The following is a 24253-nucleotide window of genomic DNA, read 5'->3' on the forward strand; positions in this document are numbered from 1 at the left end:
AGAGAAAGTACATCTACTCCATATTCCTGGAAGTGGAAGAACACATATTTATTTTAACTTTTTATTTTGAATAATTATAGATGCACAAGAAGTTATACAGAGGTCCTGTGTATCTTTCACCCCGTTTCCTTCATGGTTACATCTTATGTAACTATAGTACAATATAAAAGACCAAATCCATATGTAGTTCTGTCATTTTATTACGTGTAGACTTGTGCAACCACTAATGTCATCAGGATACACACAATGGTCTCTCTCATGCTACTCCTTTATAGTCATATCCCACTCCACTCCAATACCATCCTTGACCTCTGGCAACTACTATTTCTCCTTCATCTCTAATTTTATTATTTATATAATCAAAATTATGTAGACTATTAATTTTTTTCAGGCTTTTTTTTTCATTCAGCATACTGCCCTTAAGATACATCTAAGTTGTTCCATAGGTAGTTCACTGTTTTTATAGCCAACTTATATTCCATAACCAAGACACTTCTTTTTATTTGGGGTAGGGAAGCTAGAAATACTTTGGCTCAAGTCATCCTCCTGCTTCAGCCTCCTGAGTAGCTGGCACTATAGGTATGTACCCAAAGTGTTAAGGTTGAACACTTCTAGTCTTGCAAGAAAATGTCTGATGTAGTTTCAGAAAAATAGTATGATGACTTCAAAGTTTAACAAAGCATAACTACTGAGAACAAAAGCAAAAACAAATAAGTTTTGATTTTTTAATCAATTCAAAGGGCAAACTAACATAATGAATGATTAGAAGACACTTCCTTTTCTAAGGGGCTATGAAAAAGTACAACTTACTGTTACTGACTTATGACTTCAAACATGCAGTTTTCTTTATAAAATAAGAACTCTAATGTGAACATTTGTATAGGTACACAAAAGAATACTAAAGATCAGGAACAGGAGACATTAAGAGTCAATTTGAGGGGCTGGGGATGTGGCTCAAGCGGTAGCGCGCTCGCCTGGCATGCGTGCGGCCCGGGTTCGATCCTCAGCACCACATACCAACAAAGATGTTGTGTCTGCCGAGAACTAAAAAATAAATATTAAAAATTCTCTCTCTCTCTCTCTCCTCTCTCACTCTCTCTTTAAAAAAAAAAAAAAAGAGTCAATTTGAGATAAAATACATGCTTTCTTTTCTGTGGGCAAATCCAAAACCACTGTGAGTACATTTGAAGTCCAGGTTCTCATCATTTCTACTGTCAGGGCTTTTGAATGGTTTATCAGAATGCTACTTCCTTGATTCTAGGCTGTATGAGAAATAAGATACTTGCCAAGAGCTGTCATTCCGTATGAAAAAGTCCACTGGTGATTATTTGTCCCAGTTTCATAGCTTCAGTCTAGGTGTCTTTTAGACTCCTAGATATATATTTTCTTGACAATGGACAGCAGTGAATAAGATATTGTTGTATGAAGAAACTAAGATGCAGAGCAATGTGTATTGCAGAAATCTTTTCTACTGAGCTTCCTTATTCTAACAATACTGACATACGCAACACTGTGAATGAATCATGCTTCATAAATCAGCTCCCTGTCAACAGGTATCAATGTAATGTTGTTTCCAATCTTTTGCTGCAATATACATAATCTTTTCTTTTAATATTTAGTTTTTAGTTGTAGGTGGACACAATACCTTTCTTTTTATTTATTTTTATGTGGTGCTGAGGATCAAACCCAGGGCCTTACATGCGCTAGGCGAGCGCTCTACCTCTGAGCCACTACCTCAGTCCAATACATAATCTTTTAACACAACATTCTGTATGTGTGCAACTTTACCTGTAGGATGAATTCCTAAACATGAAAATACTAGGTCATAGGATACCGGTATTATAATTTTGATAATGCCAAATTGCCCTTCCCAGAGGTTGTACAATTTTCAATGCCACTTGCAATGTGAAAAAGTGTAAATTTTATACTGAACTGAATATGAACTATGCCAATGCTTTTTAGATGTTTTCCAAATAGTATTCTAAGTACATTTTCTGTATCACAAAACTTTGCCTAATTTTATGATTCTTATAGAAAATTTCAGGCTATTTGAAGCCAAGATAGAGGGGAGCCAAGAGAAAGGAGAAGCTGAGGTTAAGGCAATTCCTGCCTTCTTTAGCTGAGATGTACAAAATACAAAACATCAAGAATTTTCCCCTATTTCATCATGAAAGACTTAAAGCTTTTCATTTATTCATGTGAAAATTAACCAATTATGGTGTTTATTATTTAAAGCCATAAAAGCTTAACTGGCTGGGGATGTAGGTCAGTGGTTGAGTGCTTACCTAGCATGTGCTAGGCCTTGGGTTCAATTCCCAGCATGCAAAAAGAAACACAAAACAAGCTCTATAGAACTGTTTGATGTACCAAAATCCCAGGCGAAAGAATTTTACTATCTAAAGATAGGGTGCTAAAAGGGACTTCCTCTATAGCTACGGAAAAGAATCTCACACACAGTACATGCTGAAAAAGAAAATGAGCTAGGACACCACAACCAAAATGTCTGATCTCTTTATAATACACAAAGAATACGAAGGGGAGGAAAAAGGGAACACACTTTTAACTAAAAGAGCTGACAACTTTATTTTCACATTTCACAATACAAATGAAAACTGCACTTTTTCTTTCCAATTTCTCCCTTCTGAAACTATTCTCTTTGATACAAATAGGGAGCAAGTCTTCGTTGTCATACAGTTAGAAAACACCCAGAGTCACACAGCACCATGATCTCCTGGTGAATGAAGTAGAACAAGTAATATAAAACTGAAAAAGCTCCCCTGTATCCTTATCTGTCTGGTCGTGTCATTCCTGGCCGAGTGGGCACCATCATGGGACGAGCAGGAGGTCTCATCATTGGAGGCCCAGGCATCATTGGCATGTGCCCTCCCATTGGTGGCCTCATTCCAGGAGCTGCAGGACAAAACAAAGAAAAGGGAGAAATGGGAAGTGAGGAAATAACATTTGAGAGAGTGTCTGATGGGACTTCAACTAAAAACAAATAAAATACCCCCCCTGCAAAATGCTGTAAAAAAGACACACTTCACAGAAGAAATGCAACAGGATCATCACATTTGTAAATTACTTAGACATTCTCAAACAAAAAAACAAAAAGGTCAACACAAGAACCATGTGGGTATCATGATCTAATGATAGTAAGGGGGAAACTATGAATAGACTGTTTTTGAGAAATCACCAGGGACACTAGTTCCTTAAACCGACCTTTTTTCTTACTCAGGGAAATTCACAACTAAGTCACATGTTATTCAGTCAGCTCTTTTAACCAGTTATATCCACCATATAACCAGGAGCTATTTCATGAATGTACACAGGCACAGAGGACAATCTTACCACTAAGCGTTTGTTCGGAGTTGTAGGAAAGGTGAGCAGGAGGCCCATGCTGAGAACCTGTTAGTAACCATACTTAGCTCAAGTCAAGAAAAATAATAGGCAATAATGTGATTTATAACAATTAGCATACACAAAATTTTATTTTTCTAATGCACTTTAGAAACTATTACTGAATTGTTTTAAGTGTCCCATCAATAAATCAGCCAAATATATGAGGCAGGGAAGGGAGAGCAAGCAGAGGGGTAAGGGAACAACACAGGCAGTTTCAATGAATAGATCATGTTCTATTTCCAGCTGGGTGGTGGTTTCATGGATATTCATTTTATTATTATGGCTCATAATTTTCTTTTTTAAATTTTTTTAAATATTTGTTTTCCAGTTATAGTTGGAAACAATTATTTCACTTATTTATTTTTATGTGATGCTGAGGATCGAACCCAGGGTTTCGCACCTACAAGTCAAGCGCTCTACCGCTGAGCCACAACCCCAGCGCCCCCGCCCGCTCATAATTTTCATACTACATAAATTTTTCAAATATCAAATTTTGCCTATTTTTTTTTCCCCTATACTGAGGATTTAACCCAAGGTGCTTAACACTGAGCTACATCCCCAGTCCTTTTTATTTTTTGAGGCAGGGTCTTGTTAAGTTGCTGAGAGTCTCACTAAATTGCTGAGGTTAACCTCAAACTTACAGTCCTCCTGCCTTGGCCTCCCAAGTGCTGGGATTACAGGCATATGCCATCATGCCCAGCACTAATTATTTATTTTTACTTAAACAGTTTTCATTAAAGGTTTGAAGTAAATAGTTCAAGGAAAACTATATTCGAGACTGGGGATGTAGCTCAGTGCTTGCTCAACATGCACAAAGCCCTGGGTTCAATACCTAATGCTGCCCCAGTGTGGAGGCAGACAAAAAAGAAAGCTAAACTTAGAAAAAAAAAGAAAACTATAAAAAAAGTATTTAAAATTGAATATAGTCTTATCACAAAAAGAAACACGACTATATGCAAAGACACAAAATCCAACAAGTACAGAATTTTTTAAAGATCAATTTCAACAAGAACACAAAATAATAATAAATTTCTAAATTGCACATAAAGGCCAAGCTTACCATAACCTGTACTCAAGCATTGCTTATAGGAAAGGTTAAAAACTGGGTACCTGAAAACTTGTTTTCTTTGGTCTCCATAGTGGATTGAATTTGAATTAGTTGCCAACACTGGGATTTCAAATAAAAGTCTAGATTCCTTTTATGTTTTTAATTTTATCATGGGAATGTTCAAACATACACTTAGTACAAAGGAGTATGATGAATATCCATGTATCCACCATCCAGCATCAACACTTATCCACTCATGACCAACTTTGTTCAGTTATACCCCAACTAATTTCTATTCCCACCCAACCCCCAACTCCTCAAATTATTTTAACACAATCCCACAATCTTATCACTTTATCCTGGCTCTGAAAATTTTTTAAAAAGAAAGAAAAAGGAATGAGAACTGGAAACACCAAGCTTGCATTCTCAAGTCAACCACAGGCTGAAATTGAGTTTTGGAAGCTGACCCTTTTTTTCTTTGCTTTTCTTTTTTTCTTTCTTTCCTTTTCCTTTTCAAGAGAGGCAGAGTCTCGCTGTTGTCCAAGTAGGCCTAAATTTCTGGGCTCAAGCAATCCTCCTGCCTCAGCCTTCTGAGTAGCTAGAACTATAGGCACATGCCACCATACATGTGGTGTATGTATGGTGGCATGTGCCTGGCTGGAAGCCTTCTTCTTTAGGTAGGTCATATTTTCCTCAGTTCAGCACATCCCTAAACCCTCTAGGTATCTGAATACATGGCCCTAATTTAAGAATGCTAAAGCTAAATCAATCACTTCAGTTGTGTTTTGGGTCCACAAGCTTATATAAGTCAGGAACTCTAAATGATACCCACAGCAGCATACTGACTACTTTCTGGCTGGAAAGCTACTATAATACCTTTGCACCTTTTTTCCCAGTTGAGATGTAGGCATCAATCAGATGTCCCCAAACCTGTTTATGTCAGTCATATTTATTATTCTAGTTATATGACTTAACTGTTCTTAAAAAAAAAAAAGAGCATGAAAACAAAATTGTTTTTATGAAAACTAGCTGGATATACTTAAAAAGAATCAGGCAAATCATCCACCATATGCTCAGAAAATTAGTAGGCAAAACAATCAGAAGATCGGACTAGATTACATCACAGTCTCCTACCACTTCTAAGAAAACGAAACTAAAGTTGGTAGAAGATGCACTGTTTTATGGGTTTATGATAGAAATACAATTTTCCAATCAGCAGACTCACTTACAAAGCAAAGGTCCTACCCATGGATCAGAAATATTTGCAAATTAATGTAATTTATGTTTACACTAAATAAAATGGTAATGGCTCAGTGGTAGAGCACTCAATTAGCATGGGCAAGGTCCTGGGTTCAATCCATAACACACAAAAAACTGCTAAATAAAAAATTAAATTAAGAAGTAAATAAAATGCTTCAGGTATAGGATTTTTTTCCCACTCCCTGGGCAAAATAACAGCTACTAGGTCTTTTTAGAATACTGATTGGGTCATTAAATATGTAACAAGAGAGCTGGGGTTAAAGTATACTTTAACTCAGTGGTAGAGTGCTTGTCTAGCAGGCACAAGTCACTGTGTTTGATCCCTAGCACACAAAAAAATTAAAAGTAAATAAATAAATATGTGCAACCGGAGGAAGCTCTGCTTCAAATCAAATGGAATAAGCTCATCTGCCCTCCTGTTCATCATTAGTGGCCAAAAGTCAAGATAAAACAACAGGGAGGGAGAAGGAAGACAGAGGCAGCCTTATCTTGCTTTTAGTAGTGCAAGGTCATTAGATACTCCAATTATACTAATTAATCCAATATTTCTTTGTTTATCATTAAAGATTAACCAAGTCTGTTACAATACATGTAATAATACATTTAGGTAACTACTTAAGAATTCCACTTAACTAGAGAACAAAAACAATATAGCTTGCTGAAAGGAAAGACAGTTCGACTTACCAGGTCCCACTGGCATCATCCCAGGAGGAGGAGGGCCCATCATTGGCATCATGGGAGGGCCTCCCATATGGGGTGCTGGCATCATACCAGGGCGAGGAGGACCCGCTAAAATAAAGAATAGTGTTTATGGTCAAAGTATATTTGTATGCTTATATATTGTTCTTCTTCTTTTTTTTTATTTATTATTTTTTTGCTATCAAGGATTGAACTCAGGGGTGCTTGACCACTGAGCCACATCCCCAGCCCTATTTTGAACTTTATTTACCAACAGGGTCTCACTGAGTTGCTTACCACCTCACCATTGCTCAGGCTGGCTTTCAACTCACGATTCTCCTGTCTCAGCCTCCCAAACCACTGGGATTACAGGTGTATGCCACCATGCCTAGCTGATAAGTTTTCTTCTTAATTGAAACGAATATGGTCTCAGGAATTGGTTCCAATTTTGAAACAATGGATTTCTAATGGTTTCATTTTATTAATGGTAGCTCTACAAAAATCACATGCCATAAAACTTTAGTTACTTTATAACTAAAAAGCAAAAAATAAAAATAAAAACATGCCTAGACAGAACTATAAAATGAATTAGGTTCCTCAGGTTTAAAAACAAAAATTCTGAGGCTAGGGGTGTAGCTCAGTATTAGAGAACTTGCCTACCATGCATGAGGCCCTGGGTTCAATCCCCAGCACAACTAAATAAATAAATAAGAACAGATTATACTCTCGCTAGGGCTCTTGACAAAAAGGTAATGAACTAAAATCACAAGTACCTAATTTCAGATTTTTTTTTTTTTTTTAGTTTTACAGACACAATACCACCTTTATTTTATTTATTTTTTAATATGGTGCTTAGGATTGAACTCAGTGCCTCACGCATGCAAGGCAAGTGCTCTACCACTGAGCCACAACCCCAGCCCTCAAAAAGATCAAAATCTATGTTTAAAAGATTCTTGAGCTGGGCAAGCTGGCACACATCTGTAATTCCAGCTACTACAGGGTTAAGATAGGAGGTATGAAAGTTCAAGGACAGCCTGGGAACTTAATAGGACCATGTCTCAGACAGAACTTTTAAGAGCTGGGGATGTAGCATAGTGGTAAAGTGGTAGAGTGCTTGCCTAGCTTGCCTCTGGGCCTAATTCCGAGTACTTTAAAAAAAAAAAGAATATTCTTCTGAAGTACGAGGACTTATATGCAAAGATATTCCTGATAGTATCATTTATAAAAACAATATTACTGGAATAACTTAAATATCTAACAATATCTAAGAAAATGATGTGATAAATTATGATACATTCATATCATGAACTACTCTATTAAAAATAATGGAGGCCTAGGGGGTATAGTTCAGTGATAACAGCAGGTGCTTGGCAAGCACAAGGCCATGCGTTTGAACCCCAACACTGAAAGAAAAAACAAAAAGGTGGAGGGATAAGTCAATCAAGGTGAACAAGAAGACATAAGTGACCTGGGAGTTGCTGTGGGCCCAGGCCAGACCAAATCCCACGATGACAAATACCTAGAAATGGTTTGGCAGGCCATTAGGGGTTCACCTGTATTACTGTGCAACAATTAAAACAGTCAAACTTTTTGTGTTTGTATCCATGATAAGTGAATCCAATTTCAACCTGAATCTTCCCAGGGGAGCAAAAAGGACTATAACCTAGTATTCAATTTCCTCCTGTCTGCTATGCAGTGACAGGTTTTTCTACAGAGCAGAGGCACCGGAACCACTCCACCTTCAACAATCCAATTCTTATCTTTTTATTTATTTATTTATTTTTTTTTTTTTTTTTTTAAAGAGAGAGTGAGAGAGGAGAGAGAGAGAGAGAGAGAAATTTTTTTTTTAATATTTATTTTTTAGTTCTCGGGGGACACAACATCTTTGTTGGTATGTGGTGCTGAGGATCGAACCCGGGCCGCACGCATGCCAGGCGAGCGCGATACCGCTGAGCCACATCCCCAGCCCCCAATTCTTATCTTTCACAAGGCATATATGTTGATTGTTAGGTGGGTTAGAAATATGAAAAAAAGACTTGAGAAGTTTACCAGCTATTTCAGTCTTCTGGTGTTCTGTTCATAGCAATGACTAACTTAATGTGCTCAACAACACCTATTCACATATTAGTTCATTTAATCACATGTTCATTCTTAATCTCCATTTGAATCCACCTCAAAAATCCACAAAGAATAAAAATAAAAAAGAATTGGGATGTCACAATTACAATACCTTAGTAATAATATCATCAAATCAACTTGAAAACTATTTTGGAAATTATACCACTAAAGTTGTTTTCTATTACTATTCATGTATTCATTTACATAAGCATTTGAAAACCAACAGATAATCTAACATAATCAAAGGATAATCTACCCAGTTACATCCATTAATATAAAACCTTTAAACTTACGTAGACTAGGGGGAGGTGGGATCATAGCACCTGCTGGAGGAGGTGCAGAGAATGGAGTAGGAGGTATCTTTCCTTGTTGAAATGCAGCCGCTTTGGGAAGATGGATAGGGAAAAAAAAACAAACATGAATATGAATTCAAAATACATTTACAAAAATAACCACTTTTCTTTTAAACATTCCAAATACTTCACTCTAACATGTAAAGTTACTATGTCATTACTCTACCATTTTAAAATCAATTGTAGGTATTCACTGGTTAAAATAGTAACTAACTACTGATTTAGTTATTTTAAATGCTTTAGAATTTTTATTAATTTAAGCTGGGTGTGGTGGAACATGCCTGTAATCCCAGGCATGGGAGGCAAATCAGGAGGATTGCAAATTGGAGTTCAGCCTCAGCAACTTAGTGAGATCCTGTCTCAAACTAATAAATAAAAAAGACTATGGATATAGCTCAGAGGTAAAGTTCCCCTGGGTTCAATCCTTAGTACCTCCCATAAAAAAATTTTATTCACTTACCAGGTGCTTTTATTTTTTACTATATAGTATTTCTATAGTTAAAATAACAATGGGACCTTGGAGTGAAAATTTCCTACCTAACCAATGTCTTTTACCAACAAGAAATCATCATCTTTTTTTCTTCTTCTTTTTTAACACTGGGGATTAAAACCAAGGTGCTCTACTACTGAGGTGCTCTAGGCTGTCCTCCAACTTGTGATCCTTCTGCCTCAGCCTCCAGAGTCCCTAGGATTATAGGTATGTGCTACCACACTCAGCAAAGTAGTCACGTTTAATCTGTATGTGACTTATAACCAACTCAAGCCATTCATTATCTTGTTTGAGAAATGTGTAATACATGCCCAAAGGCAAGGCTTTAAAATTTTATATCTTTTCTATATCCTGGTGAAAACAACACATCATTTTGCCTTGCCATTTTTTAAATTAATGCACTGATTTAGGAGATGTGAAACAATAATTTCTTTCTTTCTTTCTTTCTTTTTTTTTTTTTGTAGTTGTAGATGGACCCAATACCTTTATTTTATGTTTTTATTTATTTATTTAAAATTGTTTTAGTTGTTGATAGGCCTTTATTATTTATTTATTTATATTCGGTGCTGAGAATCGAACCCAATGCCTCACACATGCCATGCAAGTGCACTACCACTAAGCCATAGCCTCAGCCCTATGTTTTTATTTTTATGTGGTGCTAAGGAGGATAGAACCCAGTGCCTCACAAAAGACAGGCAAGCACTCTACCACTGAGCTAAAACCCCAGCCCCAAAACACTGATTTCAAAGCAAGAGCCCGCCCTGAAAGAAATTATGATCTTAAAAAAGTCCAATACTGCCAGGTGTGGTGGTGCACGCCTGTAATCCCAGCAGCGTGGTAGGCTGAGACAGGAGTTCAAAGTCAGCCTCAGCAACAGTGAGGCACTAGGCAACTCAGTGAGACTATGTCTCTAAATAAAATACAATACAGAGCTAGGGATGTGGCTCAATGGGTAAGTGCCCCGGAGTTCAATTCCCAATACAAAAAAAAAAAAAAAACTCAAAAATCTAATATTATCAACTTTTTTCTTTCTTACCATATGAGGTACAAGTGAAAAGAAAAGAAACTGATGATCATCTATATTTGGCTTTCAAAAAGTTATAACAGGTCGGGTGTGGTGGCGCACACCTGTAATCCCAGTGGCTAGAAAAGCCAGCCTCAGCAAAAGCAAGGCAGTAAGCAACTCAGTGAGACCCTGTCTAGGACTGGGGATGTGGCTCTGTGGTTGAGTGCCCCTGAGTTCAGTCCCCAATACCCACCCCCCAAAAAACTAAACTAGGGCTGGGGATATGCCTCAGCGGTTAAGCACCTATAGGTTCAATCCCCAGTAACAACAATAACAAAAAAAAAAAAAAAAAAAAAAAGAAGAAGAAGAAAGAAAGAAAAAGGAAAAGTCACAACTAAATATTAAAATACATACTCATAAATATCTACATCTGAGCTGTGTGCAGTGGCGCATGCCTGTAATCCCATCAGCTGAGACAGGAGGATCATGAGTTCAAAGCCAGCCTCAACAATTTATCAAGGCACTAAGCAACTCATTGAGACTCTTCCTCTAAATAAAACACAGAAAAGGGCTGGGGATGTGGCTCAGTGGTTAAGTATCCCTGAGTTCAATCCCTAGTACCAAAAGAAGCAAAAATAAAAACAAAAAAAATCTATACCTGAGGTAAGAATTTCCCAATTCAATACTGTCTGCAGACCATCCTACTCCACCCCCATCAATGCAAATCAGGTCAAATCAGGGCTGGGGTTGTGGCTCAGTGGTAGAGTGCTTGCCTAGCACGTGTAAGGCCCTGGGTTCAATCCTCAGCACCATATAAAAATAAGTAAATAAAATAGGGGTATTGTGTCCAACCACATCTTTAAAAAAAAAAAAAAAAAATCAGGCCAAGTCACTCAAACTAATCTCTGATTATTTATGGGGATCAGATCTAAAACAATGATAGAAATAAACATTTAATAAAAGCTATTTGAGCAGGAATTATAGCTCAGTGGTAGAGCACTTGCCTAGCAAGTGAGGTACTAGGTTCTATTTTCAGCACTGCGAATGAATAAATAAATAAATAAATAAATAAATAAATAAATCAAAGATCCATCAACAACTAAAAATAAAAATTTTTAGTAGAAATTTTAAAATGAGGGCTAGGGTTGTGGCTCAAGTGGTAGAGTGCTTGCCTAGCATATGTGAGGCACTGGGTTCAATCCTCAGCACCACATAAAATAAAGATATTGTATCCATCTAAAACTAAAACATACATACTTAAAAAAAAGAAATTAAAAATAAGAGTTATTCATATACCTGTGCTCTATCAGGAATTATATATCTCAATAAGGGCTTTTCCAATCAAAAAGGTACTTTCTAACTGGGTGCAGCAGCACACATCTGAAATCCCAGCAAGTGGGGATGCTGAGGCAGGAGGATCACAAGTTCAAGAACAATACAGGCAACTTAGCAAGACCTTATCTCAAACTAAAAACAACTGGAGATGGAGCTAACTGGAAGATCACCCCTGTGTTTAATCCCCAATACTGGGGAGCGGGAGGAAAAGGATGACAGAATTAACTTTTTCAAATGAAATAGATTTACTATTTTTATGAGATTTACTCCATAAAAATCCTGGACACCAAAAGGGAGTAAATAAAGGTACTCAGTACTCCCATGCTGGAGCAATTCTGCCCGGCTACTACATGCCTGGAAACATTTTTTAAAAGTAGTCACAACTAGTGGGTTCATACCCAGGATGTTCCTAAACATCTTAAAATGCAAAGGGCAGAACACAAGATTAAGAAACTTGGTGTACGCTAAACAAGATTCTTGTAGCTGGGTGATGAGAAACTAGGGAGTGGGGACAGAGAAAGTTCAGGCCTTAATTCAGTCTTTCTACTTTTCAAAATAGTTTTGCTTTTTTTTTTTTTTTTTAAATCACAAAGTCTACATTTGCCTGCCAGCTTGGAGTACAATGAATTTTTAAGAAAGGTCATGTTTCAAAAATATACCAGTATAACCTAAAGTACATCTTCTGTCAGTATCTTGCTTGGTTCAACTAGCCAGAACAAAACATTCCTAATTAACATAAAAAAGGCATTTACAGGGGCTGGGGTTGTGGCTCAGCCCTAGCACACGGGAGGCCCTGGGTTTGATCCTCAGCACCACATAAAAATAAATGAATAAAATAAAGGTATTGTGTTCAACAATGACTAAAAAATAAATATTTTTTTTAAAAAGGCATTTACAACAAAAATATGGGTCCAAAATATTCAGACTACTTTGCCACATCAGTTAGTCTTATTTGTTTCTTTGCTTTGCTATTTCTTTCTTTCAGGGCTACAAATAAGAAAGTCAAACGACAGGGAGGAAGAGCAGGAAGAAAAGATTAACTAACATTAAACAGAGTCATTAGATGGGAGGGAAAGGGAGAGAAAAGGGAAATTGCATGGAAATGAAGGGAGACCCTCATTGCTATACAAAATTACATATAAGAGGTTGTGAGGGGAATGGGAAAATAAACAAGGAGAGAAATGAATTACAGTAGATGGGGTAGAGAGAGAAGATGTGAGGGAAGGGGAGGGGGGATAGTAGGGGATAGGAAAGGTAGCAGAATACAACAGTTACTAATAGGGCATTATGTAAAATTGTGGATGTGTAACCGACGTGATTCTGCAATCTGCATTTGGGGTAAAAATTGGAAGTTCATAACCCACTTCAATCTAATGTATGAAATATGATATGTCAAGAGCTTTGTAATGCTGTGAACAACCAATTAAAAAAAAGAAAGAAAGTCAAACGAAGTCTCTTCAACCAGTTGAAGAAAATCATAAATCCTCCCCAGCCTTTACCTATTACAACAGAAAAACACTTCTGAAAATTGTGGATCACTACAAAGAGGGGTTTACATAAATTTACTAAAAAATCATGTCAACAGAAAAATATTAGGCAATTCCATTCTTCTCTGCCCCACCTCCCAATATAACCCAAACCTGACAACTCTATCTCTGATTGCTCAACCCTCAACAATTAATATTTCTATATTCATGGAAAATCAACGACCTTCCACTTCTTCCATTCAACATGGGCAAATTCCCCTATTTATCATTCAGAAGGCACTGCTTCTGTGAAACACAACAAAAAGACAGGGAGGGAATAGAATGGGACCATTCTGTCACATCAAAACAAGAAACCAAAACATACTTGTTTTGTCAATCAGGCTCTGAGCCTGTTCTTCCATCCATTTCTGATAGTAGTCTTTCACATTCTCTTTGTGTTTCCTACCACTGCAATGTGTCTTTCTCACAGATGGCTGTAAAACAAAAAGGTTGTATCAGATACAGAAACAAATCTCCTAAATGAGAAAGTTGAAAAATATTTACCTCTATGTAAGCAACCCAGCTAGTTTGGCTAGGCATTACTACACAATATCTTACAATACACTATGGCAATCTATTTATTTATTTATTTAAAATGTTTGTTTTAGGGGCTGGGGATGTGGCTCAAGCGGTAGCGCGCTCGCCTGGCATGCGTACGGCCGGGGTTCGATCCTCAGCACCACATACCAACAAGGATGTTGTGTCCGCCGAGAACTAGAAAATAAATATTGAAAATTCTCTCTCTCTCTCTCTCTCTCTCTCCTCTCTCTTTAAATAAATAAATAAAATAAAATGTTTTATAGTTATAGGTGGACACAGTATCTCTTTAATTGATCAATTGAAAGGCCAGTTTTGCTAGAGACTAACTATAAAGGAAACTTTCTGTGGTGACAGAAATATTCTGTGTGAATGAACACATCAAGTTGTAATTATATGACATATAAAATGTGTGCATAAAATTACAAGTAAATTATGGGGCTGGAGTTGAAGCTCAGTGGTATAGTGTTTGCCTGGCACATGTAACGAACCGGGTTTGATCCTCAGCACCATTTGAAATCTTTTTTTTTTTTTAAGAGAGAGGAGAGAGAGAGAGAGAGAATTTTTAAATATTTATTTTTCAGTTTTCAGTGGATACAACATCTTTATTTTATTTTTATGTGGTGCTAAGGATCGAACCCAGCGCCCTGCCCATGCCAGGCGAGCGAATTGCCGCTTGAGCCACATCCCCAGCCCACCACATAAAAATTTTTAAAAATGAATAAAAAATAAAGGTATTGTGTCCAAATAAAAAAAAAAATTTGTAAGTAAATTATAGGGGCTGGGATTGAGGCTCAGTGGTAGAACGCTCGCCTAGCACTGGCGAGACCCGGGTTCAATCCTCAGCACCACATAAAAATAAAGGCATTGTGTTGTGTCCATCTATACCTAAAAAAAATAAATATATATATATATATATAAAAGTAAATTATAATTCATAATTCTAAGTCAATAAATTTGCTGAAAAAAACCACAGTTATTATCTTCCTTTTATGCTTAAGACTTACCTCAAAACACACAACTGATAAACATTAAACCAAGGCCTGGAAGCCAGATCTCACTCAGATGCTCCTAATGGCTGCCTAACTACATCTCTACATTCCTCCCCTGACTAATTCAATCACAGCAGAGTGACTAATGTCCACTGAGCAGAGTCTATCTTTTTTTTACAGGGAGAGTTACCAGGACTAGAACTCAGGGGCACTCGACCACTGAGCCACACCCCCAGCCCTATTTTGTGTGTGGGTGTTTTGTTTTGTTTTTGTTTTAAGGACAGGGTCTCACTGAGTTGCTTAGTGCTTCACTTCTGCTAAGGATGGCTTTGAACTTGCAATCCTCCTATCTCAGCCTCTCAAGCTGCTGGGATTACAGGCGTGTGCCACTGCGCAAAGCCAGAGAAACTATCTTTTCACTGTCTATATTTCAAATGTTGCTGTCTCCCAAACCACTGCTTATATTAATACAGCAATGATGCCTTATGTCTAACCAAAAAATCATACTTAAGAACCAACCAGGGGGGCTGGGGTTGTGGCTCAGTGGTAGAGTGCTCGCCTGGCATGCATGAGGCACTGGGTTTGATCCTCAGCACCACATAAAAACAAAATAATGTGTCCACCTAAAACTAAAGGTACATAAATAAATAAATAAATAAATAGGAACCAACCAGGGGCTGCTGTGATTGTGGCTCAGTGGTAGAATGCTTGCTTAGCATGTATGAATCCTGGGTTCAATCCTTAGCACCACATAAAAATAAAAATAAATAAATAAATAAAAAGAACCAAACAGTCCAAGATGGATGTGGCACATGCCTATAATCCCAGCGACCCTGGAGGCTGAAACAAGAAGATCACATGAACTTGTGGCCAACTTCCCTCAACTTAGCAATGCTGTCTCACAATAATAAATAAAAGGTGCTGGGGATGTAGCTCATTGGTAAAGCACCCCTGGGTTCCATCCCCAGAACAAAAAAAAAGTTCAAAAGTTGTAGCACTGAATGACAGAATGTTTGAAATTTTTCTTTTGTTATTGCCTAACTGATTTGGCATTTTTACATAAATGGTTTGTAGTGATTTGTTTTTAATAGTCAGCAGAATTTAACCATGATACTAGTAATAAGAAACCCCAAATTAACCAAATTTTTAAATTTAATAGTTTTTATAGCAATAACCTATGAGACTGGAATTTAACAACAAAATCACTGGAAAAAGTCTGACATGTTAAATTCATTTCTGTTTTTTTTTTAATATTTTTTATTTGTAGTTGAACACAATGTCTTTGTTTATTTTTATGTGGTGCTAAGGATTGAACCCAGGGCCTTGCACGTGCAAGGTGAGTGCTCTACCGCTGAGCCACAACCCCAGCCCTCATTTCTGTTTTCATGTGTGTGTGTGTGTGTGTGTGTGTGTGTGTGGTTTCTTTCCTCTGAATATTTTTGTTTTTGCAGTATTGGAGATTAAGCCCAGAGGTCCCACATGCTAGAAATGCTCTGCTATTGAGCTACACCCCCAGCAACATCCCTCTTAAACTGAGTTAAAAGAGTCATCTTAATTGTACAAACTGGCCTCAATCTTGAGATCCTCCTGCCTCAAAGTCACAAGTAGCTAGGGTTTCAAGGGGGTGCACCATGCCCAGCCAGCAATGGATGTTTTAATACACTTTGAAGCCCACTTCAGGAAATTGCTATAATTACATCTTTACTTTTAAGAAGGATTCAGAATAACAATAGTATAGGGTTCTCAATACTTCTCATTAAGAGAAAGTTATTATAAAAAGATATAAAAATTTTATAATTTTCTGAATTCTGGTATTAGTAAGATTATTAGTAGGTATGCAAAAATATGCCAAGAAAAAGTAGAAAGGCATAGCCCCCAAAGAACTTTAAGAAAATTATGACAAGGGGTTTTACCTAAAGAGGGGATTAAAAAAAAAAAAAAAAGACTAGGGATCTATACTCAAGGACTAACTACTACAATAGCTATTTATTGGAAGGATCTCCTCCAGGAGAGTGTATAATATTAGAACTACTATTTCTTTAAGAGGAACCACTCTACTTGCATGCCCTGCAAATCTGTATTTTCCCACCAGTACTGAGGACTGAACCCAGTAGCAGTCTACCACTGAGCTACATCCCCATCCCCGTTTTTTTTTTTGTTTGTTTGTTTGTCTGTTTTAAATTTTGAGGTTGCCCAGGCTGACCTCAAATTTGGGATTCTCCTACAGGTATGTGCCACCAAGCCCAACCTGCAAATCTGTAAATGCTAAACATCACTCATAAAGATTTTTTTTTCCTTTGAAGTGCTGAGGATCAACCCCAGGGCCTTGCAAAGGATAGGTAAGCACTCTAACATTGAGCTACATCCCCAACCATGAAAAGAATTTTAAACAAAGTGACAACAGAGAAATCACTGGCTAGGTTCTTCCAGACACTATTCAAAATGACCAAGAATACTGATTTAATCAGGTTCTTGCAAAAGCAAAACAGAGTTGTGGTTCTCAAGGGATGCTTCACAGACATCTAACAGTCTCTGAGATCTTTTTAGGGGCATGCAACTCCATATGTTTTCATAAGGCATTTCCTTTTTCACTGCATTGACAATGATGATGCCAAACTCTTGGTACATTAGAATGAATCAAGGCATAGCACCTTTTTGTATTAATGATCACTGTATTTTTCAACGTCCCAAACTCATGGGGGCAAAAACCCAGCTTCACTTTCTTTAATGAAACAATATAATTACTAATTTTTATTAATTGTCAATTCTTGAGTTCCTATCTTTTTAATATTCTGGGTAACAAAAATGGAAGGACTGTCAAAGCATTTCTGTACATTAATATGTGAAATTTCAAGGAAATTTTTAGGTTAGTACTTAAAGCAAGCATGCAATTATTCTAGTTGCTAGCTTTATCAGTTGTCTCTTGCCCTGAAAGAAAGGGAAACATTCAAAAAATGAATGAAGTAGCCAGGCAATGAGGCATATGCTACTCAGTTGGCTGAAGAGGACTCCAAATTCCAGGGCAACAGTGATATCCTTCCTTAAAACAAAAATTTTAAAAAGGGCCAGTGATGTAGCTCAATGGTAGAGCACTTTCCTAGCATGCAAGGCCCAGAAAAGCAATTGATAGTATCTGTTGATAATAAAATATGAGCTACAAGCAAAAATTAAGAATTTTAGGAAACCTTACCTATCACCATAAAATTGACAGCTTCTCACTACTTAAAGCTGGCACTGATTCAATTTTTAACTGAATTAATGTGAGTTCTTTTTTTTTTTAACGAGAGAGAGAGAGAGAGAGAGAGAGAGAGAGAGAGAATTTTTAATATTTTATTTTTTAGTTTTCGGCAGACACAACATCTTTGTATGTGGTGCTGAGGATCGAACCCGGGCCACATGCATGCCAGGCGAGCGTGCTACCTCTTGAGCCACGTTCCCTGCTACATATCCACTTGTTTTCTAACATCCAAAGTCAGTTACCTACTCACACTCTTCCTCAATTTCCTTCTTCCTAAAGTGGAGATAATGAAAGTACTTACAGAATATCGGGAGCAAGAAGCAAAATGATTTATGTTAAAACATTTGAAACACAGATTGACACAATAAAGTCTTCAATCTTAGTAGTAATTGTTATTTGCTAAGAAGTTTTTAATCAAATCAAAGTATATTGTCCAAATCACAGCATTTACTCCCATTTTATCCAAACATTTTGATAACTTCATACAGTTAACTATTTGAACTTCAAGGGCACTCTCCTAGAAATTTTGTGTAACTTTTTTTCATCTTCGAACTTGTTAAACATCTAATATTTTGGCTTTCCAGTGAAAGCACTGCCTTCTGGAAGAGTAATTTTTGCAAATGTCCTCAAATTATGAAATCAGTTACAGGAAGGGAAGAAAAATAAACACACCCAATTATTTTCTCCAATTAGTAAACCTTAAATTTCAGCAGTCTGAAAAGCACAAATCTACACGTTAAAAAAAATAACTAATTTTCTTAACCATTACACATTAGACTTTTTAAAACTATGAAGAAATCCATCACTTACAGAATCATGGGTGAGGTATGTATCGCAGTAGTCACAATAAAACCTGAAAAGAGGTGAGAGAGAAAAAGAGAAGATGTCATCCCATTGTCAGATACCCATCCACGGCAGCGCTGTTCACTGAAAATAATAATTTTTAAAAACGCTCTATTCAGATCCTAAGGCGTCAAAGCGTTCGGACAAAACCGGGGGTTTCTGGTGCTTTAAGCGGGGTCGACCTCCACGCTCCGAAAGGGGTGTCTAGACCTCGCCATCTCTCACCCTTCTTATTCCCCAGATCCTCGCCCGTCCTTCGAGGCTTCTAGTATCAGAACCCACTCTCCACTCCTCTCACCGGACTACCATCAAGGACTGTCACCTCCCTCATATTTCAGAGACCCTCTTACTTAGGCATGTTGCTCTTCGGGCCGTTGACCACTCGGCTCCGCGCCTCCCGGAAATGACGCACAGAGATCACGACGGTGCCGCAACCTTCAGGAGACTGGCGCAAAGACTGCCGAAGCCCTGGCGGTCTGTAGGCAAGCAAGGGGCGGGGCTTTTCTCGTCTTCCCTTCACCTATTAGAAAATGGGAAGGGCAGCATTACGGATGCCTACGAGGTTCAATCCAAGCTCATTTAGTCTTGATTGTTGGTGCTTCCGGGAGCGCGTTATTTTTCGTCAAATATGTGGCTCTTCCCTGCTACGTATCCGGTGCTGCATTACATGGGAACAAAACACAAGAAGTTCTGGTCCTGAGTTTACTGGAAATAGGGAAAAAGGGAGAACATCAATATGTAGTATCTTAGCTGGAACAAATTCCTATGGAGGGCCGAGGGATGATGGTGGTAATAAAGCAAGCAAGTGGAGTCTGGCGCGGGGGCCCACGGCCCTAGTCCTAGAGACTGAGAGGTTTGGTTTGAATCCAGCCTGGACAACATAGCGAGACTCTTGTCTCAAAATATAATAAAAGGGTTAGCCCGATCCTCGGTACCTCTTTTTTTTTAAAAGTTGGGGGAAGCAACTTTAATAAAGACAAAAAGCCTGTTGAAAAAGTGACAACTGGAAAAGCCATAAAGCCATGTGCACTCGTTTATTTATCGTTATTCGTTGTTTTTTGATTTAATATCCTTGTTTTAGTATCCAGGAGGCAGTAGAATCTCGAGTTTCTGCACATGTCTCACCATTTCTAGCTGTGCTACTTGGGCAAGTTATTTAATCTTTTTGAACCTCGTTCCATCATCTGAAGAGTATGAATAATTACTGTGGGGTTTAAGGAAGAATTAAGTGTGAAGATATTTGTAAAGTGTTTAATGCAGGCTGAGCATACTAGTCCTGCCACAAATGGTGGTTGTTACAAAGGAAGAAATTGATAAAAAGTATCCTGTCACTGGGATTACAAGCATGCACTACTTCAACTGGCTGGATTAAAATATTTTTAGGAGGCGTGACCACATGTAGGGTATGGTCCAGAATTAGAGACTAATTGTTTTGTTTCTGGTGGTACTAGAGTAAATCAGGGTACTCCACCACTGAACTGCACCCTCGGCCTTTTTATTTTTATTTATTTTTTTTCCAGTTAAAAATGAGCAAATGACCTGAATAGATAATTTTTAATATAACAAATACAAATGACCAAGAAATATATGAAAAAATGTTGAATAGCATTAGCAAATAAAAACTACAATGAGAATCATCTTGCCCATGTTAGAATGGCTTTTTTTTTTTTTCCTCAGCTTTTTTAAATTTTATTTTGAGACAGGATCTCAGTTGCTAAGGCTGGCCTTGAAATTCCAATCCTCCCGACTCTGCCTCCCTAGTTGCTGGTGTTACAGACATGCGCCACCACAACCAACTAGATCCTACTTTGTACAAACTAACTATAAAGTCTTTTTGGAGAAAAAGTCTGGATCTTAACATTGCTGTTCAAGAAACCAACCTTTGTGAGGTCACCCTGAGTTGATTTTCCTCAAGGGGATGAATTATCAATTATGTTTTGATTTTTTCCTGATTTCCCTCTGTGCTGATTCTGGCCTGTTTTACCATCAAGTCTCTTCTTCCCCTTTCTCCTGCTCTTTACAAAATGGCAACGGAGGGTTGAGTCCATGAAAGCTGCAGGGCCTAAACTACTGTGCTGCTTGGCCTTTGGGCTGAATTGCTGGACTCCATTAATGAGAGGCATTTTCTGGACATTGGAGGGAACCAAGGAAAAAGTCAGAATATCCCTTCTCCCCACCTGCAAGCCAGAGTATCCATCCCTTCAACATTAGTCCTATGACCTACTTGGTTCCAACTTTGAGCAGATGATCCAACTCCCTGGGCTCTGGTAACACAATGTCCTGTCCTGTAAAGGTGGCATTAGCCCGTCTCTTGGAACTGCTGCGGCCGCCACCGCCGCCGCTGCAGCTGCAGGGAACCGGCGCGGGTACGCAGACGATAGGCGTTCTGTGCCCGCTGAAAGGTTCTTCGGAAAAACTAGCATTTCCCCAGGCCACCATGGCCGACGAAATTGATTTCACTACCGGAGATGCTGGGGCTTCCAGCACTTATCCTATGCAGTGCTCGGCCCTGCGCAAAAACGGCTTTGTGGTGCTCAAAGGACGACCATGCAAAATAGTGGAGATGTCAACTTCCCAAACTGGAAAGCACGGTCATGCCAAGGTACACCTTGTTGGAATTGATATTTTCACAGGCAAAAAATATGAAGATATTTGCCCTTCTACTCATAACATGGATGTTCCAAATATTAAGAGAAATGATTATCAACTGATATGCATTCAGGATGGTTACCTTTCCCTGCTGACAGAAACTGGTGAAGTTCGTGAGGATCTTAAACTGCCAGAAGGTGAACTAGGCAAAGAAATAGAAGGAAAGTACAATGCAGGTGAAGATGTGCAGGTGTCTATCATGTGTGCAATGAGTGAAGAATATGCTGTAGCCATAAAGCCCTGCAAATAAATGGGGACATAAGGCATGAGCAAACCGTTTAGGTCTGGATCAACTGCAGATCTAAAGTTTGGTTCTAAGTTGTCACCAAAGCTATGGCCTTCATAAGCAACCTCATTTTTGTTTTTTTTAACTGTTTTGAAATTGTGCTGGTTCATTTTGCTGGTAGTTGGTAACTTAACAACAACAACAAAAAAATCAAGATATATAATTCTTTTTTTTTTTTAATTTTGTGTCTTTCCTATAACATTCCTGTGGTTTTCAGTATGAGTCCAAGAAACATAAAGCTTCAGCAAATGTGATTTGTCTGAGCAAATCATTCCTTAATTTTAATAAAATGATAAGTTAAACCAGGGTTTTAAAAGATAATGTAGCATTTGGTGGTATTGAAATACCACATTTAAGTTGAATTGCTTTGCATTAATTTCAAACTAATGTCATAGAATACATAAATTATGGTTTAAAATTGTCAGTTTTAGCCTGTGTGTGGCAAATACATCTTTAAACAAAAATCATGTTATTAAAAAGCATCAGTTAAAAAAAAATAATAAAGGTGGCATTAGTTTCCTACCATTGATCATCTCTGGGCTATTTCGTTATTTCTGTTTGGCTTTTTATCTCTGACCCTGATATATATATAGATAGATATACTCAGTATGACCTTAACCTCCAAGATCCAAAAGGTATCTCTCCACTGCCCTATTATCTTGCAAAGCAGTGATTTTCACACTTTTTCTGTAGGGTTTAAGACAAATGTAAATGTTCACTTATTCTTTTCCCTAGGTCTGAGGTCAAAATCTTAAGTGCCCACCTGAGCTTAAAATGTCCTTGAATTTCTGTGTGATATTTTAAGAACATGAATGTTTGTGATCTATCCTAAAACATGTTTATATCTTTTAGTATTTCTTAAAGCATTTTATATTTAAATGTATTTTAAGGCTGGGGATGTAGCTCAGTGGTAGAGTGCTTGCCTAGTTTACACAAGGCCCTGGGTTCAACCCCAAGCACCAAAACAACAACAACAACAACAAAAAAAATGTTTCCTAAAATGTATTTTAGGGTTCTTTTCAGTAGACAGAAAATACGCAGAGCACAAAATTAGAAAAAAGATAAAAAGATATACTCCCCACACATACCTCTGTTTCTTCCCAGTTTCTATGTAAACAAAAACAAGTTTACTGGTTCTGTTTTACAGATACATAGTATTTCCTTGTATGGCTGTATTTAAATTGTTTCCTGTCTCTTATTGTTATAATGATACTACAGGACTTAGTTAATTCATAATTCACATACACACAAATATGTTTCTAGGATAAAGTTCTAAAAGTAGAACTGCTAAGTTGAAGAGCTTTGCATTTGGAATTTTGAAAAATGCTGCCAAATGGCCCTCCATTGTGATTGTATTGGGAATGTTTTTTCATATTTTCAATCTGACATGTTAAAAAAGGCCTTGTAGTTCCACATATTGGTACATGCCTATAATCCCAGCAACTCAGGAAGCTGAGGCAGGCGGATCCCAAGTTTGAGGCCAGTGTGTGATAACTTAGCAAGACCCTGTCTCAAAAAAATTAAAACAAAAAAGGCAGGATGTAGTTCAGTGGTAGAGCATCCCAGGTTCAATTCAAAGTGCCAGGGAAAAAAAAGTATTGTATAATAATTTTAATTTATGTTTCTTTTTTAAAAATATTTATTTATTTATTTTTCTTAGTTCTCGGCGGACACAACATCTTCGTTTGTATGTGGTGCTGAGGATCTAACCTGGGCCACACGCACGCTAGGCGATCGCGCTACCGCTTGAGCCACATCCCCAGCCCTAATTTATGTTTCTTTTAAGAATGAAATTGGGCATATTTTCATATGGTTAAAGGCTTTAAAGAGTCCTAGAGCCTTCTGTGTAGACTGTGTTTTCCATATCCTTTTCTTCTTTGCTGTTATATTGTTAGCCTCATCCTTTTCTTATTTATTGGCACATACTTTTCCAATTTTTTGTCTTTGGCTTTATTTCAAATGTTTTTATCATGAAAATTATTTATATTTTGGTCAAATTTATTAATCTCTTTTAAAACTGGGTTTTATGTCATGTCTAGAACAGCCTTCACCTCTCGGAGATTTTTAATTGCAGTACTAGGGATTGACCCCAGGGGCACTCTATCACAAGGCTACATCCTTAGCCTTTTTATTTTTTATTTTGAGACTGGGTCTTGCCAAGTTGCTGATGCTGTCCTCAAACTTGGGATCCTCCTGCCTCAGCATCCCAAGTCTCTGGGATTACAGGCAGGGGCCATTGTGCCCAGCTGTCACTTTTTTTTCTAACTCTTATTTTTTCATGTTCATATTTCTAATTTATCTGGAATTTATTTAAAGTAAGGTGTGAAATGGGAAACTAACCTAATTTTTCTTTTCACAAAGAGCAACCCAATTATCCTGATACCTGTGTTTTAGTAATCCTTTATTTTCTCCTATTAATTTGAAATGCTTGTATTTATATATGCTATCTGATAGCATACATAGATAGATATATGCTATCTGATTATATAAACTGT

The 24253-nt window shown here is 37.6% G+C and overlaps 1 protein-coding gene and 1 pseudogene across 1 annotated transcript; one reads left to right on the plus strand and one right to left on the minus strand.

Annotated features, from left to right (window-relative positions):
* Positions 1 to 19287, minus strand: Snrpc (small nuclear ribonucleoprotein polypeptide C). The gene is made up of 6 exons (XM_026383499.2): positions 19174 to 19287; positions 18791 to 18833; positions 13539 to 13647; positions 8797 to 8886; positions 6392 to 6496; positions 1 to 2910 (listed from the first exon to the last, which is right to left on the minus strand). Exons 1-6 carry the CDS (start codon positions 19179 to 19181, stop codon positions 2786 to 2788), a joined length of 480 nt encoding a protein of 159 aa, XP_026239284.1. The 5' UTR covers positions 19182 to 19287; the 3' UTR covers positions 1 to 2785.
* A 1973-nt stretch (positions 19288 to 21260) lies between these two features.
* On the plus strand, positions 21261 to 21877 carry LOC144256709 (eukaryotic translation initiation factor 5A-2 pseudogene; annotated as a pseudogene).
* Positions 21878 to 24253: the final 2376 nt, after the last annotated feature.

The sequence above is a fragment of the Urocitellus parryii genome, chromosome 8 (assembly GCF_045843805.1).
Source record: "Urocitellus parryii isolate mUroPar1 chromosome 8, mUroPar1.hap1, whole genome shotgun sequence".
NCBI lineage: Eukaryota > Metazoa > Chordata > Mammalia > Rodentia > Sciuridae > Urocitellus > Urocitellus parryii.